The 20519-nt window shown below is 37.4% G+C and overlaps 1 protein-coding gene across 2 annotated transcripts in view; it reads right to left on the bottom strand.

Moving 5' to 3' along the window:
• The window catches only part of ZFYVE9 (zinc finger FYVE-type containing 9), a 173014-nt gene that overhangs the window by 65535 nt on the left and 86960 nt on the right, over positions 1–20519 (bottom strand). Inside the window, exons 5-7 of one of the 2 annotated variants that reach the window (XM_081816939.1) lie at positions 7048–7147; positions 4438–4614; positions 2419–2588 (exon numbers count right to left, since the gene is read on the bottom strand). In XM_081816939.1, coding sequence (XP_081673065.1) covers positions 2419–2588; positions 4438–4614; positions 7048–7147 — 447 coding nt within the window. The remainder of the gene's footprint in view (positions 1–2418; positions 2589–4437; positions 4615–7047; positions 7148–20519) is intronic. The other variant, XM_081816940.1, reaches the window with a different exon arrangement.

Below are 20519 nucleotides of genomic sequence, written 5' to 3'. Positions count from 1 at the left end.
CTGGAAACCATCCAAATGTCCATTAACAGGAATACGAATAAATTGCCGTATATCCATACAATGGAACACTATCCAGCAATAAAAAAATAGTAACTTTTGATGCACACAGCATGGATAAATCTCATAATCATTAGTTTAAGAAGCTAGACACAAGGGGTGCCTGGGTGGCTCAGTCGTTAAGCATCTGCCTTCGGCTCAGGTCATGATCCCAGGTCCTGGGATCGAGCCCCGCACTGGGCTCCCTGCTTGGCGGGAAGCCTGCTTCTCCCTCTCTCACTCCCCCTGCTTGTGTTCCCTCTCTCGCTGTGTCTCTGTCAAATAAATAAATAATATTAAAAAAAAAGAAGCTAGATACAAAACATTATATACTATATGTTTCCATTTATATGAAATTTGAGAACAGAGGCGCCTGGGTGGCTCATTCAGTTAAGAGTCCACCTTCGGCTCAGGTCATGATCCCAGAGTGCTAGGATCGAGCCCCACCCCACATCGGTCTCTGCTCAGTGAGGAGCCTGCTTCTCGCTCTCCCTCTGCCTGCCACTCCCCCTCCTTGTGCTCTCTCTGTCAAATAAATATAATCTTAAAAAAAAAAAAAAGAAATTTAAAAACAGTCAAAACTAAATCCCTGGTGATACAAATCAAATAATGGTTACCTTGGGGGAAAAACAGACAGGTATTGACAGAAAAAGGGCATGAGGGAACCTTCTAGAGTGATGGAAATGGTCTGTATTTTCACATTGGCTGAAACCCAGTGGTGGTTGCATGGGTGTAGCTGTAAGTTCATCAAGTGGCTTCCTAAAGATTAATGTTCCTTAAGCACTTCGCTATCTCGATTTTATACTTGAATAAAGATTAAAACTATTTAAAAAAAAATATGTCCATGTCTTACTATATTTTTGTCTATAATTTAGGACTCTATCAGTTTTTAGTGGGTTTTTGCTAAAAATTTTGCAATGTTCTTGCTAAAAATTTTGCACTGTTCTCAATACATCATGATGTAAGAGGAGATTTGGAAAATTTTATTGACAAACCATTATTACCTGATTTGAAAGCCTAGTACAGGAAATAAAGTAATCTATTCTAACTTATTATTTAATGATGCATAAATCCATCTTTTAGTATCACAGAAAGTGGTCATCTGGCCTCTACTTGATATATATCATCTGTGAAAAGGAATTTATTTCATTCAGTGAGCACCTATTAAGTGCCATGCACTCTACTGGGCCCTAAAGATGAGAAAAATATATTCTAGTCTGGCCCTATAGAATTTGTTTTTCTACATTTTACCAGATAAGTATTAAAATAGAGTGTTGAACAATGTAAGAGACAGAAGTAAAATAACTAACTTGGTTTAGTTTTGCAAACTGAGCCGAAACTTGTTTCCTGGTAACATTCATTCACTAGAACTTCCTCTTGCATTCAAACAAAATTTATATTCTAAAAACCTATCAGGGGCACATGGCTGGCTCAGCTGGTAGAGTGTGCAACTCTTTATCTCAGGGTTGTAAGTTTGAGCCCCACGGTGGGTGCAGCGATTACTTAAAAATAAAATCTTTGGGGAGCCTGAGTGGCTCAGTTGTTAAGCGTCTGCCTTTGGCTCAGGTCATTATCTGGGGTCCTGGGATCGAGCCCCACATTGGGCTCCCCGCTCAGCGGGAAGCCTGCTTCTCCCTCTCCCACTCCCCCTGCTTGTGTTCCCTTTCTTGCTGTCTCTCTCTCTGTCAAATAAATAAATAAAATCTTTAAAAATAAGTAAATAAAATTAAATCTTTAAAAATCTTACATAGAAACCAAAAAGTAGGGGCGGCTGGGTGGCTCAGTCAGTTAAGTGACTGACTTCAGCTTAGGTCATGATCCCAGGGTCCTGGAATCGAGCCCCACGTCAGGTTCCCAGCTCAGTGGAGAGCCTGCTTCTCCCTCTGCCCCTGCCTGTGCTCTCTCCCACTCTCTCTCTCTCTCAAAAAAGAAAGAAACCAAAAGGTAGAACAGAAGAAATAGAGATGCTCTGTTGAAGATAAAGGAATAGAGGGACTCCTTAGCCATCTTTATATGGCCTGGCCCTTCCTCACCATGGCACTCCCAAGAGGCCACCGCAGAACCTGGGGAACAGTTTGAAAACCAATGTACAAAGGGGGCAGGATTCCCTCTGCACGACCTCTAACTACAGCAGTAGCCTGAGCTCACTGAGAACAACCTTCATAAGAATCTTTCTCCTAAAAAACACCTCCAAATATAGAGCAAACAAGAACTGATTTTGCCACACTTTACCCTAGACACACACACATATGCACTAAACTGTATCTGAAACTTATAGGGTTCCACAGAAAGGTCACTCAACTTAGAAAACGGCAAGGCAGAAGCAGCACAATGCTGAGTAAACTAAGTACTCACTTTTAGTTGCTGTTTTTGTTCTCTTACCTCTGCTGGTAGAGGACTGGTAGTTACTGGCTTAACTGGGTCATGTGACACAGCCAGGGTTCCTGCTGAGGAAGTTCCATTCACTGTTAATTTGGCTGCATCAGCAACTTCTCCATTAGGCAAGATCCCATCCGCAAACCAAACTCGCCTCTGCTCTCTGGGCTGAGCCACTTGAGGAGCCAGAAAAATAAAACAGGCATCAATGTGATATTGATAGGGTTTCTAACATCAAAGAAAGAGAAGGTCACCAATTCCAGAAGTATAAGGAAATCACTACTTAGCATCTTATAATTATAAATACAAGGACTGTAACAGTGTATAAAAGTGGTTATAAAATAATAAAATATGAGTTTAAATATATTCTTTACTTCTGTAACTTAGAGATTTAAAACTTTGCTTTAAAATATTAAGTACACTTATGATTACATCACATAACTCTGTTCCGTATCACTGACAGAGAAACTAAGAAAGGTGGCTTAAGTGCCTAGGAAATAAATTAATAGCAGGGAAAAAATGTCTAGCAATAAATATCTACATTTCCTAAAAGTATGAGGTTTCCACAGGAATTAAATATCTGGAAAAGTGATATGGTATTTTTAAAGGGCAAAAGATGCCCTGAAGAATGTTGAAGAATTATTTACTAATAAAGGAAGAGTTGGCACAGATATATAAGAGAATTGGGAAGCAAAGAGACCAGATCCTTGGCTGAAGTGTAGCTGAAGATGAAAAAAGACTCATCTGGCAGTGCAAAAAGTAGTTTGCAATAGGGTTAAAGCTGGAAAACTAAGTCTGATGAAATGATCTCTTTAAATCCAGTTTTGGAAATCAATTCCAAACAGCCAAAACAAAGAAAGACTAGGGAAGAACAACAAAAATGACAAATGAAGTAAATAGAATAAAGATTTTAAGAAAGCAAGCCTGAACTCATAAAAACACAAGGAGTATGACTAAGGGATGATCTGAAAAGAGGGGAAAATGGGGAAGAATATGACAATATCAGTAGAAGTCTTTGATCTTCAAAAGGGGAGGAGGGCTACTTAGCAAGGGGAAGGGAATATTACTAGACAAAAAGACATAAAATTACTGAAAGAAGATTGATTTTAATTATCAAGGGAAACTTCTTGACAAGATCATTTTAAGGAAATACATAACTGTTGTTTTTACTACTGATAATCTCCTGAACTTACAAAGTGCCTTTCATCTGACAATATCATAATCTTAAAGATATAATAAATTAAAATAAGTTGAGCCTATAATTTCCTACCTATCATGTGATATAATCAGAATTAAAGTTCTGGATTTTATAAAGGTCTATGTACCTAACAATATTTTCATATTTTTATATGGATAGATTAAAAATGAAAAGAGAAAATGGCAATGTGTTTCCAAAAAGCAATATTAGAATGGGCTGGTCCAAAGAAAGAATTCTTCATTTTCATAAAGTCCTACAAAGAACATTAAGGTAGGTGTGAGGCTAGGATTTTACAGACCAACCTCAAATCCTGTATCTTTTTTTTTTTTAACATAAGATCATTTTGGTTTTTTTGTTTTTTTTTAAGATTTTATTTATTCATTTGACAGAGACAGCGAGAGAGGGAACACAAGCAGGGGGAGTGGGAGAGGGAGAAGCAGGCTTCCCACAGAGCAGGGAGCCCGATGCGGGGCTCGATCCCAGGACCCTGGGATCATGACCCGTGCCGAAGGCGGACGTCTAACGACTGAGCCACCCAGGTGCCCCTCTTTTTTCAAGTATAAGCAGTGTAATCACTCCATTCTTAAGTTGGACAGGGTATTAGCATATTTTTAGAGGTGCCTCCAAAATATCAGGCAACACAGTATTATTCTTTATTTGCCCAGAAATAGTCTTGACACATTTCTCATCTTGTTCCTTCCACTTTAATAACCACCCAAAGGGACTTATCTACAGCGTTTTAAAGACTCGTGCTGTAAAATCACATCAGCACCTTTTCAGAGGAACTTGGTGAGGAAAAAGAGAGAGAAGAGCACATGATCCCCTACCTTCTGCTCCAGGGTGCTTTAAAACTCCCACAGGTACCATCACAGTGGGAGGTGGAGAGCTCAGGGCTCCTGAGGCCTGAGCTTGCTGCAAGGGAGGGATAGTAGAACAGTATTCAGCAGGATTGTTAGGGTTAGGGCTCTGGCTTGAGGCACTCATCATGTTCTCCCAGGCTTGAGCTAAAGCAAATACAGACAATCAATGTGAATGGATTGCAAAATATGGACATTAAGACCTCCACAATATTGGATAAATAATGTAGCTCCTCCTCATTAACACTTATAGTATGTCTCTCTTCCAGCTAGTGAAAGTATTTAAGGAGATAGGTGATTTTAATCAATAAAGGAGACCATTTAGTTAGGTAAACTATTTGGAAGCAAAAATAAGAATTAGGTGATACTTCTGATACAGACTGATAGCAGATCAGTCTGAGGTTAATGACTAGGTTCCTGGCTCCTTTAAGAGACCATACATTCCCTTAAGAGGGAGTGAAACATCAAACTTACTAAGGATTTACAACTGGGGTAGCATTTAGACAAGGGGGGGGCAGGTTTAATATTTGATGCGTTTTATAAAGTTCTATCGAAAATCAAAACTGGGGACTAAAATAGCATAACTCCATCGTATGATATTTTTGGTTTCATTTATAGACTTCTATGTTCTTCTTAGTTGAGGTAAAATCTCACTGGAAAAATTCTGAAGCCTAAAGCTCAAGAGAACACATCTCAACATTTCTGTGAATTCTGCTTTTGTGTAATCATTACCTCGTGTAAGAGTATCCAGCAAAAACAACCATTTCACATCTTTGGTGTGTCTCAAAAGCAGAGGACCCATTTGAACATGAAAATGTGCCAATGTCATTTAAGTGCCATCAACCAATATGAATGATCGCAAATATGTTAAGATTCTGTATACTCTATAATTTTACTAACTAAATACTGACATATCAACTATTGTTTTTAAAGTAAACTGGATGAAAGATGCTACAGAAATGAAAGATATCAAATGTTATCTTCTAGGTTCAGGTAATACCACATGCCCAGGAATGGACACCACTCAATTTTTTTAAGCATCTTTTAAAAACTCTCATTCAACATCAAAGAATGATCCATAAGATTATGAACATTTATTGCCTCCAAACTTCAGGACAAGGCTAAAAACAATAGCTATGTTCCTTTGAAAGCACTGGCAGAAAGAGGGAAGGAAGAGAAAAGGTGAAAGGGAGAAAGGGATAGGGAACACTGAAAAGCATCAAATTAAATATTCAGAAAAAGACTTCGCTAAGCCATGCGAAAGGAAAGACACTGGAAAAACCAGAAAAGGTAGATTATTTTAGGATCCCCTGGTAAGGGTATCCTTGGCTTAATTAAAATAAGTATTCCATATGAATCCTCTGCCATTTCCTTCATCTTTAGCTATGCCAAGTTAAAAAAAAAAAAAAAAAGAAGCTATCAACTTGAAAGACCTCATCAAATAAAAGAGGTACTGGGTACTATAAATAAGTATCGTGCTCTTTTTTGTGGATATGTGTCCGAAAATGAAAGCAGGAACAAAAATCATCAATTGAGCAAATGAGTGAAATAACTACCATCTAAAAATTGACCCTAAGAGAGAATGAATTAATATTTGATCAAAATTGCAAGAATTCAGAAATGGGAGGAAATTGGGTGGATCACAGGAGATCAGAACACATCAGATTAACTGACATGCAGGAGGTTAATAAGCCAGCAACAGGAAAACATCACTATGAGCAACGCAGACAGACAGAGCAGGAGGGGTCTTAAGCAGATAGGTTCCGGCCTCCAGGATGCACATGACCCTGGCACAGGCAGCAGCAGTATCCAAGTTGAACATTTTATTAGTAATTCTTCTGGCAACTGTGCAAAGATGTACTCAAAGAGAAAATACTACAGCCTGATCAATTTCATTTTATCTCTTTACAAAAATACTGTTTTAAAATTTTTAACTAAAATTCCCTTGGATTCATTTCTAGTCCCATAAAAGATGAACACTGGACAAGCTATATTTACCTTCTCCTGGCCATATTCTTTTACCATATAACTAAATTCAAAACGAATATCCTTATAACAATCTAAGTAGTATTAAGGAGATAACTGATAGAAAAATGCACTTCTCTATTTGATCTTAGATATTAAAATATTTATTTTTAACAAGATAAATGAAACAAGGTGTTAATGAGAATATATTTTAAGTTATTAAGGTACTCCCTAGAGATAGCTTCCCTTGAAAGGAAAACCTCAGCCCAATTTTAATATTTCATCATCTGAGTAGTCAATAGCCTCCCACCCCCAGCCCACTTCAGTCATGTCACAGCAACATTAAAGCCACACAGCACCAGATTGCCACGAGAACCTCCATTCTTCCTGGAAAACTTACCTGACGTTAGCATTCATTCATTAAGTTAGGCATAGGAATTCTGAAATTCTACAATATTTTCAAAACATGGAAATTTAGCTCAATATTTTCAGTTAAAGTTGTGCCTTTTGAGAAGGTGAGCAACTTATAGAGAAAGGCAGGAAAAAACAGTAGCCTTTTCATAGGAATTCTCTTGTTTTGTCTCAACTGCGTATTCAAACTGTTTTAATACTTACCATTCATTAGCACTGAATGGCAGATTACACATACTCTAGCTTCCTTTCTATCCATGTATAACAGTTTACATTTCAGGCTACAGCAGGAAGCACAGAAAACCTGTAGGAAAAAGAACATACTAAATTTATTTAGAATCACAATACAAAGGGAGCAAACCAATACCAACCAACACTAACTGACAGGAAACCATATTACTACAACACTGAAAACTTCAAAGGAAAATACAATTGAGGAAGCTGGGCACAAGACCGAATTCAAAAGCAAGAGCAAGATGACCAGCCTATCAGCAATAAGAAAAGTCAAAGTGTTGGCTGAAAACAAAAATCTTAACCAAGATCACATAACAAATACACAGGAGGGGGAAAAAAAATGAGCTGCCCTTAGGCGAAATTCCTATACACAGTACCACATAACATGGGCATTTAAAGATAGTTACATCTGTTTGGAAAGGCAAAATAGCAGGGTGAAATAAGCAAGCACTGAGAATTCCAGGTTTTATTTATTTATTTATTTTTAATTTTTTATTTATTCATTTGAGACACAGAGATACAGAGAGAGAGAGAGAGAGCATGAGCAGTGGGAGAGGCAGAGGGAGAGGGAGAAGCAGGCTCCCCGCTGAGCCAGGAGCCCCATATGGGGCTCAATCCCAGGACCCTGGGATCATGACCTGAGCCGAAGGCAGACGCTTAACCATCTGAGCCACCCAGGCGCCCCATGAGAATTCCAGGTTTTAGCTTCTGGTTTTTACTCATCTTATGTGTGGAATAATAATCATAATAATCTTTTCACTGGTTTGCTATGAAAGACAGGAAAGATCAAAGTATACAACTCAATCCTAAAATAAGCACAGGCCTAGCTATAGAAAATCAGAGCAGGCAACCAAAAATTCACCAGGCCGATTTCCAGCACCTTATTTCCACTTTCCAGGGTTGGTTCCTGATAATCCTACTTTCTTCTCCCTTTCACATCAGGCAATAAGGATCTCCTTGGCTCCCTGTTAAGATTTATTTTCTTGAGAAGTCATTAGTCACTTATCACAGAGAGCCCCATACAGGCAGAAGGCTGTTGCTAGTATGGTAAATTCTACCAGTCCAGTCTTTATGGTCAAGAATTATCTACCTGACAAAGATGAATCAAGAGATGAGGTCATATTAAAGACAAAGAGAGATCATCTCCTTTCCTACCAGGTAAAATTAATCTATCTAGCTACCATGATTACCAATTTACAGTTTTCAGAGGCTTTATATTCTCTAACTCTGCAGTGTAGGGGGAACAGGAAATAGATTATCCTTTTTTCTATCAGAAGAAACTGAGTCTGGATGGTTAAATGACTTCTTCAAGTTCACAGCAAACTATGAATAGAAGCTTTTTACACATACTATCTCATTTAACTTCGATGAAGTTACTCATTTACAATTAACAGAGTTAAACAAATGTTAAGTAAAATCCTTCAGTCGTACAGCTAGTAGGTTACATAAGTCTGCAAAGGCTCTATTCTTAACCACTATGTAATACTGCTTCATACTAATTCATATATGGCATTTAATTTTAATTTGAGACCTGACTTTTCCTTTCCCTCACCATGACTATATCTAGTCAGTCGCCAAGTCCTGTTGGTTCTTCCTCTTAAATGGTTCTCCCCAAATACCATCTCTTCCTCTCCATCATTAATGCCGCTGCCTTTATTTAGGCTTCTATTATTCGAGGCCAAGAAGGTAATCATAATCAGTTGTCTGTCCTCCTAATTTTCAGATATGTCTAATTCATCTTTCACACAAACAATAAATGAATTTTCTAAACAGTGAATCTAATCATGTTAATCTTGAAATCTTTCAATAACCTTTCTAATCAAGACATAAAACCAAGAAGCCATCACTCACTCATTCATGTTACAAATGTCTGAGCCCCAACTATGTGCTGGGCAGCAGGATACCCTACCAGATGTAGCAGTGAACAAAATAGGTATGACCCTTGCCTTCATGAAATTCATAGTCTACAGAGGTTATAATCTGAAATTTAATAATCACACAAGTGAATATAAAATTACTTGCTTCAAAAGAAGTACAGGATAAAATAAGATGTAATCTAGGCCTCACCTTGACTGGCAGGGTCAAGGAAAGTTTTATGTAGGAAATGAGAGAGATAAAATATGAGGTAATAGTTTTTTATGCATAAAATGGTAACAAGGAGAGAGACAATAATAAGCAGAGGAAACAGTGAGTGCACAGGTCCCATTAGGGAAAGAAAGCATGGCTCCATTAAGGAACTAAAAATAGTTAATGTGGCTAGAGGCCCTTAGGTTAAGGGAGGCACTGAATAAAGATAAGGTCAGACAAGACAAATAACCATATGATTTCACTCATGTGCGGAATCTAAGAAACAAAACAAATGAACAAAGAAACAAAGAGACAAACAAAAAAACAGACTTAAATACAGAGAACTGGTGGTTGCCAGAGGGGTGGTAAGTGGGGGGATGGGTGAAATAGATAAAGGGGATTAAGAGGCACAAACTTCTAGTTATAAGTCACAGAGATGAAAAGTAGAGCACAGGGGATACAGTCATTAAGAGTAATGTATAGAATTGTTCAATCATTATGTTGTACAGATGAAAATCTAACACTGTATATTAACTATACTTCAATTTAAAAAAAAAAAGATGGCAAACCAAGCAAAGGTTCTATAGGTTGTATTAATAATTTTGTTTTTTAACAGAGCAATGGGAAATCACTTAAATATTTTAATCAAAGAGAAAAATATGATCAGACCTGCATGGCTACAGTATAGAGAAAAAAGAATGGATTTGGGATTATTCAACATACAGAACTCAATCAATGCAATACACATTAAAAGAATGAAAGAAAAAAAACCCATATAATCATCTCAAAGCAGAAAAAATTTGACAAAATGCAACACCCTTTCATAATAAAAACAGTCAAAAAACTAGAAATATAAGGAAACTACCAACATAATAAAAGCCATATACAAAAAATCCATAGCAATGACCATACTCAGTGGTGAAAAAATGAAAGCTTTTCCTTTAAGTTCAGAAATGAGGCAAGGATGTCTGCTTTCACCTCCTCTACTCAACACTGGTACTGCAATTTCTAGCCAAAGTAATTAGGCAAGAAAAATAAATAAAAGGCATCCAAATTGGAAAGAAAGTAGTAAAATTATCTGTTTGCAGATGATACGAACTTATATACAGAAAACCCTAAATATTCCACATAAAAAAGCTATTAAAACTTATAAATGAATTCAGTGAAGTTGAAGGATACAAAGTCAACACACAAATATCAGTTGCATTTCTATACACTAAAAATGAACAATCTGAAAAGGAAATTACAAAACAATTCCACTTATAGTAACATCCAAAAAGAATAAAATAGACTAGATAAAATATCTGTGTTATGTATAATGAACAAAGGGCTAAGATCCATAACATATAAAAAGCTTCAATGAACTAATAAGAAAAATACAAATACCTCTAAAGAAGATAAGCAAGAACTCACACAGGTAAATTTACAGAAAAATAAATAAAATGACTAAAGATATACTAAGTATCACATGTGACAAAATAAAAATTAAAAGAATGAGATACTCTTTTTCTATTGTACAAAGATTTTTTAAAAACTGATATTATCCGATGGTGGTGAGGGTACAGAGAAAAGAGGAACTTTCTCTCATATCCTCCTAGTGGTAGTATAAATTGGTGGATTAACTTACCAATATCTTTAAAATTTTTAAATGTTCATTCCCTTTGACTTAGCACATGCAATTTTAAAAAATTTTATTTATTTTTTATTTTCATTTTAGAGGGGGGAGGGGCAAAGGGAGAGAGAGAATCTCAAGCAGGCTCCATGCCCAGCACAGAGCCCAATGCGGGGCTCAATCTCATATCCCTGTGATCATGACCTGAGCTGAAATCAAGAGTCAAACGCTTAACCGACTGAGCCACACAGGTCCCCCTAGCACATGCAATTTGAAAGATTTATCGTACCAAAAAAAAAAAAAAATTCAAATGTGTGATGAAATGTATACAAGAATTAGCTCTGTACAGTGTGTAATAGTCAAAAGTTGTAAACAACAAAAATGTTCATCAGTAGAGGTACGGTTAATTAAACTGCAGTATAACCATTAAATGGAATGCTGTTAGCCTGTAAAAAGAATGAGATAGTTCGGGGCGCCTGGGTGGCTCAGTCGTTAAGCGTCTGCCTTCGACCCAGGACCCTGGGATCGAGCCCCACATCGGGCTCCCTGCTCAGCTGGAAGCCTGCCTCTCCCTCTCCCACTCCCCCTGCTTGTGTTCCCTCTCTCGCTGTGTCTCTCTCAAATAAATAAAATCTTTAAAAAAAAAAAAAAAGAGATAGTTCTATATATAGTTACTCATATGGAAAAGTAAAGTAAAATAATCAAGTTGGAGGATAAGAATTGGACAGAAATAGGGTTTTTCCCCCCTTTTTACTTTACATAATTTTTTTTGGTGTTGGACTGGGATATTTTAATTTTGAGTAGAGCCTTTTCTGTGTTCTAAGAGGAAAACAGAATTAAAAGGATTAGTTGGGTGTTATAGGTTAAATCGTCTCTCCCCCAAATACATATATTGAAGTCTTAACCCTCAATATTTCAGAATGTGACTCATTTGGAAACAGGATCTTTACAGAGGGAATCAAGTTAAAATGAGGTCATTAAGGTGGGCTCCTAATCCAGTAGAACCGGTGACCTTATAAAAGGGGAAATACGGACACAATATGCGGAGAATACGATGTGAACATAAAGATGGCCACCTACAAGCCAAGGAGAAAGATGTGGAATAGATCCTTCCCTCACAAACCTCAGAAGGAACCAACCCTGTCACCACCTCAGTCTCAGACTTCTAACCTCTGCAATTGTGACACAATAAATTTCTATTATTTAAGCCACCAGTTGGTGGTACTTTATTTTAAAGATTTTATTTTTATTTTTTTATTTTAAATTTTTTAAATTAACATATAATGTATCATTTGTTTCAGGGGTACAGGTCTGTGATTCATCAGTCAAGATTTTATTTATTTATTTGAGAGTGCGAGAGAGCAAGTGCGAATAGGGGGGAGGAGCAGAGGGAGAGGGACAAGCAGACTCTGTGCTGAGCCTGGAGCCTGACTTGGGGTGATCTCACCACCCTGAGATCATGACCTGAGCTGAAATCAAGAGTCGGGGCCCAACTGACCAAGCCACCCAGGTGCTCCTAGTGGTACTTTATTATGACAGTCCTAGCAAACTAATACAGTTGGGAACTTTCCAAAGTAAAGGACTTGCTTTGGGTAAAAAGATCCTCAAGTAAGAATGAAAAAAAAACCCCAAAACAAAGATATCCTTTTGTAAAAGCAAGCTAGGGGGCAGCATTATGCAGTTAAACAGAAGGACCTAAGACTACCCATCCTTCCCAATATTCAATGAGCCTAACAATAGTGTCTCCAAGGAAATTAGAGCAGGAAAGTTAGTAGAAAAGTGGATGACTTACCAAGAAACTACCTACAATGGCAAGAAAATGGGAGTCAGGCAAAGGGATGCATTATCACCCATGCCAGAGAACTACATGGGATCAAATATAACATACACCACAAAACTACCACAGGACAGTGCCTATGACTGACACAGAGGTGTACCACAACATAAAATAGAAGATTGACCCGGAAATGCTGGCTCTCTTTCTCAAAAAGACAAATACTATCATGTAATAAGCTCCTCAGGTTATTAGAATTAGTACCATGGAATAGATAGGCAGAATCTAAGAGATTTGAACCAACTGATAACAGGTTAATAATCTTGGATTTAAAATTACGGGATAATACTAAAGTTGCCTGATGAGACCAAGATGAAGTTGTTTGCCATGAATCAGGTTAGTTAGTGTTTCTCAACAAGGGCATTCTTGGCATTTAGGTCAGCCAATTCTTCACTGCACAGCACTGTCCCGCTTAACACAGGATGTTTAACAGCCCAGATCCCAGATTACTAAACACCGGTAGTAGCCCCAGTCACCGTGACAAAGAAAAATATCCCACCTCACATTGCAAACGTCATCTAAGTACCTTCCCCAGTTCTCTGAGCTAGAGAGTCAAAAAGTCAGCTCTAGAAATATAGAATTACATATTTGCACAAACTTATTATACTACCAAAATATCATGCCATATACTTTTATTATCACAACTAACACAATCTACTGCAATCTATTACATTTATTTAACTTATTCTCCATTTTCCCAAGCTAGGATGTAAACTTCATGAAGAACTGAAGTATTTTATTTTTTTATTTTTAATTTTTTTAAGACTTAATTTATTTATTTGACAGAGAGAGACACAGCAAGAAAGGGAACACAAGCAGGGGGAGTGGGAGAGGGAGAAGCAGGCTACCCGCGGAGCAGGGAGCCCGACGCGGGGCTCGATTCCAGGACCCTGGGATCATGACCTGAGCCGAAGGCAGAGGCTTAACGACTGAGCCACCCAGGCGCCCCAAGAACTAAAGTATTTTAATACTGATATCACAGGGGCACCTGGGTGGCTCAGTCGTTGGGTGTCTGCCTTCAGCTCAGGTCATGATCCCAGTGTCCTGAGATCGAGCCCCACATCGGGCTCCCTGCTCCGCGAGAAGCCTGCTTCTCCCTGTCCCACTCCCCCTGCTTGTGTTCCCTCTCTTGCTGTGTCTCTGTCAAATAAATAAATAAAATCCTTTTTAAAAAAAAATTAAAAAAAAAATACTGATATCACAGTGCCTGAAATAAAATAGGTACTTAACAAATGTTTACTGCTTCCTTGATTACTGAAGTTATTGCACACATGAATATGAGTGGAGAAACAAACATTAATGGGGACTTATCTGGGAAGGGCTATATCATAGACACATTTGTCTTTGTAAAGAGACAAATTATGATGATTTATAATACATATGCTATTCAATGTTTCAGCTAAGTACTGGTTAAAATCTTTCATTTGTGTATTTTTTTTTTTTTTTTTTTTTACTGAGGTCCGTTCCTTTATTTTGTTGTTTACATATATTACGGTTTATTCTTTGTAATGTAGAGTTTAATGTTTTTTTAAATTGAGGTATAGCTGCCACACATTATATTAGTTTCAGGTGTACAACATAATGACTCAGTATTTGTATATATTGCAAAATGATCACCACAATAAAGTCTAGTTAACATATGCCATCATACATAGTTACAGAATTTTTCTTGTTATGACAACTTTTAGGATTCACTCTCTTAGCAAACTTTAAATATGCAATACAGTATTATTAACTATAGTTGCTATGTGTACATTACATCCTCATGACTTACTCATTTTATAACTGCAAGTCAGTACCTTTTGACTCCTTTCACCCATTTTGCCATTTTACCCCATCTCTACCCTTATTACCTCCCTGTCTCTATGAGCTTAGGGTTTGGGGGTTTTGATTTTTTGTTTTATTTTTAGATTCCACATATAAGAGAGATCGTAAGGTATTTGTTTATCTCTGACCATCTGTGTGTTTACATGTAAATTTCCTTAATGTGGCATTTCTGGATTTCAATCTCAACTTTATCATTCACTGGCCAAATAACTTTATGGGAATAATTTAAACTCTGCAAGCCTGTTTTTCCTCATATGTAAAAATTAAATGTTAATATTCTCCTTGTAAGGCTTTTATGAGGATTAAATGAGATAATATATGGAAAATGTAGTACATAGTAGGGACTGAGTGAATGATGGTGCCTTTATTTCCCTTTTCTTTCCTTTCAAAACTTCCCACTCACGGCTTTCCACATAACAAATCCTACTACCAAATTTATAAACAAGTTTGGGGCGCCTGGGTGGCTCAGTTGGTTAAGCGACTGCCTTCGGCTCAGGTCATGATCCTGGAGTCCCTGGATCGAGTCCCGCATCGGCCTCCCTGCTCGGCAGGGAGTCTGCTTCTCCCTCTGACCCTCCCCACTCTCATGTGCTCTCTCTCATTCTCTCTCTCTCAAATAAATAAATAAAATCTTAAAAAAAAAAAAATTTATAAACAAGTTTTATACTCAGGTACGATGTGTGCCTATTAATGCCCCCTTACAGTGTGCATAACACTTAGTCCTTGAAAATTCAAATCATCAAATGTTCACTTATTTCTTCCCAACTTAGAAAGTGGAAAAAGTGATATCCCAGGTCTTAAAAAAGGACTGTAATTATGACAAAAAATAATTGCCTTGCAAGAACAAAAAACAGGAAACTTGCTTGTAAATGACCAATATCCAGCTATTCACAAAGACCAGTGACAATAACAACTTGTAAAAACTCTTAAGTGCAAAAATGCCTGGCTTACTAGCAAATACCAAAACCAATGTAGTAAGAGCCAAAGCAGTTCTGATTCCAACTCTTCCTCTATCCAAACACCTGTTCCAACTTGACTGTTACTAACTGAAAATAAAAATAATAGTCATTTTAAGAGTAAACCACAGGAAGGGCTACAAAAGGTCTCTAATTCAACCTTGCAATTTTATTTCCAATCCAAGTTATACAGACAGATACAATACCAGAATTACAAGAAAACAAATTCGACATAAAACCTTAAACTTGTTTGAGGTTACCAGACTCATTTCCTCTAAGATGCTATAAATTAATTTTTATGTCCTGTTATTATTTTTTAAATAACACACATTGTGTTTTAAGTTTTATGTGTAGGTTAAAAAGTGCTAATTTGTAAAAGGCAAACAATCAAAACATGTCTCTTTTTTTTTTTTTAATATTTTATTTATTTATTTGACAGAGAGAGAGACAGCGAGAGGGAACACAAGCAGAGGGAGTGGGAGAGGGAGAAGCAGGCTTCCCGCTGAGCAGAGAGCCTGATGCGGGGCTCAATCCCAGGACCCTGGGATCATGACCTGAGCCGAAGGCAGACATTTAACGACTGAGCCACCCAGGCGCCTCACATGTCCCTTTTTTTTTTAAGCCATATTCTGGCCATTCTGCATTTTTAAAACTTTTTATTACAGAAATTTTCAATCATATAAAAATACACATAACAGCATAAAAAACCCCTAAGTGCCCAGTGCCCAGATGAAACAATTATTAAAGCAAATCCTCACCTACTTCTCCCTCATTTAATCATTTTGAAATAAATCTCATATCATTTCATCTTTAAATATTTCAATATATGTCTCTGAAACACAGGGACTATTTTAATATAACAGTACCATATCTGAAAATTAAGATTTCTTAAAATTAACAATTTCTTAATAACAAATATCTGAACAATGTTAACATTTTTAATAGACTTTTTTTTTAATAGATTCCCTTTTTTAGAGCAGTTTTGGGTTCACAACAAATGAAGCAGATATTATAGGGCATTCCATATACCCCTCCCAACACATGCCTAGTCTCTGCCATTATCAACATCACTCATTCTAGTTTCCTAAGGTGGAAGCTTAGATGACTGACTTTAGATCTTTCTTTTCTAATTTATACATTTAATGTTGCATTATTATTGTATGTTTTTAAATTTTATTTAGCTTTTTAATGTTATGCTTGAAGCAGAAATCAAAGAGGGCCATATACTATGATTAGTAAATGTCTCAAGTCTCTTTTATTATATAGGTTCTCCTTCAACAGTATTTTATGAAAGAACTGAGTCATTTGTCCTGTACTTTCCCACAATATGGATTTCATTGATTGCCTTTTTGTGGTGATGTTTTTTAATGCATTTCTCTATTTTAATGCATATCTCTATAAATTGATAGATCTAGAAATTAATGAGATTCGAATATGCTTTTTCTGGGAAGACTATTTCATAGATCCTGAAATTTTTTTTTTTAAGATTTTATTTACCTATTTGATGAAGTGGGAGAGGGAGAGGCAGGCTTCCTGCTGAGCAGGGAGCCCAACGTGCAGCTCGATCCCAGGACTCATGACCTGAACCAAAGGCAGACCCCTAACCACTGAACCACCCAGGCACCCCCATCCTGAATTATTTTTAATCGAATCAATACTAAGAACCACTATTAAGAATTAAAAACAGGGGTGCCTGGGTGGCTCAGTCGTTAAGTGTCTGCCTTCGGCTCAGGTCATGGTCCCAGGGTCCTGGGATCGAGCCCCACATCAGGCTCCCTGCTCAGTGGGAAGCCTGCTTCTCCCTCTCCCACTGCCCCTGCTTGTGTTCCCTCTCTCGCTGTGTCTCTGTCAAATAAATAAATAAAATCTTAAAAAAATTTAAAAAAATTAAAAACAGAAAAGAACAATTACCCAGAATTCCACCAATTAAAATGACTTGTTTTGAATTTTACGTACTTGCTTTATATATACATGTTCTTATGCCCAAGAATAACTTTTATTATTATAAACAAAGCATAACTATGAGTTTGCATTTTATTTTATTCATATATCATTAGACATTTTCCATACTGCCTTATCATAATTATTTTTAATGGTCAAATCAAATGTATGTATATTTACATTATCCAATTTTGGACAGAAACTGTTTCAAATGTACTTGCTATTTAAAGTAACACTAGGGCCTGGTTGGCTCAGTTGGTTAAAGTAACACTAGGGGCGCCTGGGTGGCTCAGTTGGTTAAGTGTCCAACTGTTGATCTCAAACTCAGGTCTTGATCTCAGAGTTGTGACGTCAAGCCCCATGCTGGCTAGCATGGAGCCTGCTTACAAAGAAAAAAAAAAAAAAAGAAAGAAGCCCTTTGAGCTTAATAAATTAATTAAATAAAGTGACACTAAAATGAACATCTTTTTGTCTTACAGTTCTTGTTCTTTAGGAATTATTTTCCCCAAAAGGAATTATTAGCTCCAAGAATTGATACATATGGCATTTTATTTTTTTAAATTATTTATTTATTAGAGAGAGAGCACGAGAAGGGGGAGGGTCAGAGGGAGAAGCTGAGCAGGGAGCCTGATGTGGAACTCGATCCCGGGACTCCAGGATCATGACGTGAGCCGAAGGTAGTCGCTTAACCAGCTGAGACACCCAAGCGCACCACATGTGGTATTTTAAATGTATAAACATGCTGATTTCAACTTAACATCACCTACATTGAGTATTATCATTTTCTATTTTTCCCTGTATAAGTATGAAATTTTCATTTCTACCTCTTAATAACTAATAAATTTAAATATTTCTCTACTGTCTACTAACCCACTTAAACCTCTTTTGCCCACTTATATATTGAAAATGTGATGGGTTTTTTTTTTTTTTTAAAGATTTTACTTATTTATTTGACAGAGAGAGACACAGCGAGAGAGGGAACACAAGCAGGGGGAGTGGGAGAGGGAGAAGCAGGCTTCCCACGGAGCAGGGAGCCCGACGCGGGGCTCGATCCCAGGACCCTGGGATCATGACCTGAGCGGAAGGCAGACGCTTAACGACTGAGCCACCCAGGCGCCCCGAAAGTGTGATGGTTTTAACAAAAGACACTTGTCATTTGACATTCTGCCACCAACTTCTGATTTGTTCTATCAAAGGAAGCCATTTAAGACTCAATATCCTGCTCTGCGTTTTTCAAATAATTTTCTTCTGGCTTAAAAAAAATTGTGCCTGGGGTGTCTGGCTGGCTCAGCTGGTAGAGCATGCAACTCTTGGGTCTCAGGGTCATAAGTTTGAGCACCGTGTTAAGTATAGAGATTACTTAAAAAAAAATTGTGACAGGCACCTAGGTGGAACAGTTGGTTATGCATCCGACTCCTGGTTTCCACTCAGGTTGTGATCTCAGCATTGTGAGATTGAGACTATGTTGGGCTCCATGTGGAGTCTCCTTAAGACTCTCTCTACCTCTCCCCCTTCACCCGTCTCCTCCCCCTACCCATGATAACTTGTGTGCTCCCTCGCTCTAAAATAAATAAATAAATCTTTGGAAAAAAACTGTGACCCACCTAGATGAAATGGACAAATTCCTAAAAATACAAAACCTGCCATGTCTGAATCAGGGAGAAATAGAAAATCAAAATACATCTATAACTAGAAAGGAGACTAAATCAATAATCAAAAACTTCTCAACAACAACAAAAAAGTTCCAAATAAAATGGCCTCACTGGTAAATTTTACCAACATTTAAAGAACACCAATCCTCAAACTCTTCCCAAAAACTGAAAAGGAAACAGCCCTCCCTAACTTTCTATGAGGCCAGCATTACCCTGATATGAAAGCCAAACAAAGGCACTACAAGAAAACTATAGACCAATATCCCTTATGAACACTGATGCAAAAAATATTCTCAATACAATACTAGCAAACCAAATTCAGCAGCACATTAAAAGGATTATGATCAAGTGGGATTTACTCCTTGAATGTAAGGATGGTTCAACATAGGCACATCAATCAGTGTAAGACACAACATTAACAGAATGGGAAAAAATCCACATGATCACTGATACAGAAAAAGCATTTAACAAAATTCAACACATTTACATGATAAAACCATGCAACAAACTTAGAAGGAAATTACCTCAACATAAAAGGCCACATATAAAAAATTCACAGCTAACATACATAACAGTGAAAGACTGAAAGCTTTTCCTCTAGTGTAGGAACAAGACAAGGATATACACTTTTACCACTACAGTCAATTTTAGTTTTTGAAGTTTAGCCAGAGCAATTAGGCAAGGAAAACAAATAGGCATTCAAGTTGGAAATGAAGAAGTAAACTCATCTCTGTTTACAGATGACATGATCCTATATGTAAAAAAATACTAGATTCCACACACAAAACTATAAAAACTAATAAATTCAACAAGCTTGCAGGATATAAAGTAAACCCACAAAAATCAGTTGTATTTCTTTTTTTTTTTTTTAAGATTTATTTATTTATTTGAGAAAGAGAGAGCACATGGGGGGGGGAGAAGCCGTGGGGGGAAGGGTGGAGAATCTCAAGCAGACTCCCCGCTGAGCACAGCCAGACTTGGAGCTTGATCCCATGACCCTGAGATAATGACCCCATCCGAAACCAAGTCAGATGCTTAACTGACTAGGCCACCCAGGCACCCCAAAAAATCAGCTGTATTTCTATACACTAATAATGAACAAGCCAAAAATGAAATTAAGAAAATTATTCCATTTACAGGAGCATCAAGAAGAATATAATACTTAGGAATTAACTTAACCAAGGGGGAAAGGGACTTGTACACTGAAAATAACAAAAGATTGCTGAAAAAAATTAAAGATATAAATATGTAATAAGACAATTCATCAACTGGAAGACATTACTGGGGTGACTGGGTGATAGACACTGGGGAGGGTATGTGCTCTGGTAAGCGCTGTGAATTGTGCAAGACTGTTGAATCTCAGATCTGTACCTCTGAAACAAATAATGCAATATATGTTAAGAAAAAAAAAAAGAAGAAAAAGAAGAAGAAGGTAGCAGGAGGGGAAGAATGAAGGGGGGGAAATCGGAGGGGTAGACGAACCATGAGAGACGATGGACTCTGAAAAACAAACTGAGGGTTCTAGAGGGGAAGGGGGTGGGAGGATGGGTTAG

This window comes from Leptonychotes weddellii, chromosome 4 (assembly GCF_054177405.1).
Source record: "Leptonychotes weddellii isolate Sample4059 chromosome 4, ASM5417740v2, whole genome shotgun sequence".
Taxonomy (NCBI): Eukaryota; Metazoa; Chordata; class Mammalia; order Carnivora; family Phocidae; genus Leptonychotes; species Leptonychotes weddellii.
This window is presented reverse-complemented; position numbering and strand designations above follow the sequence as displayed.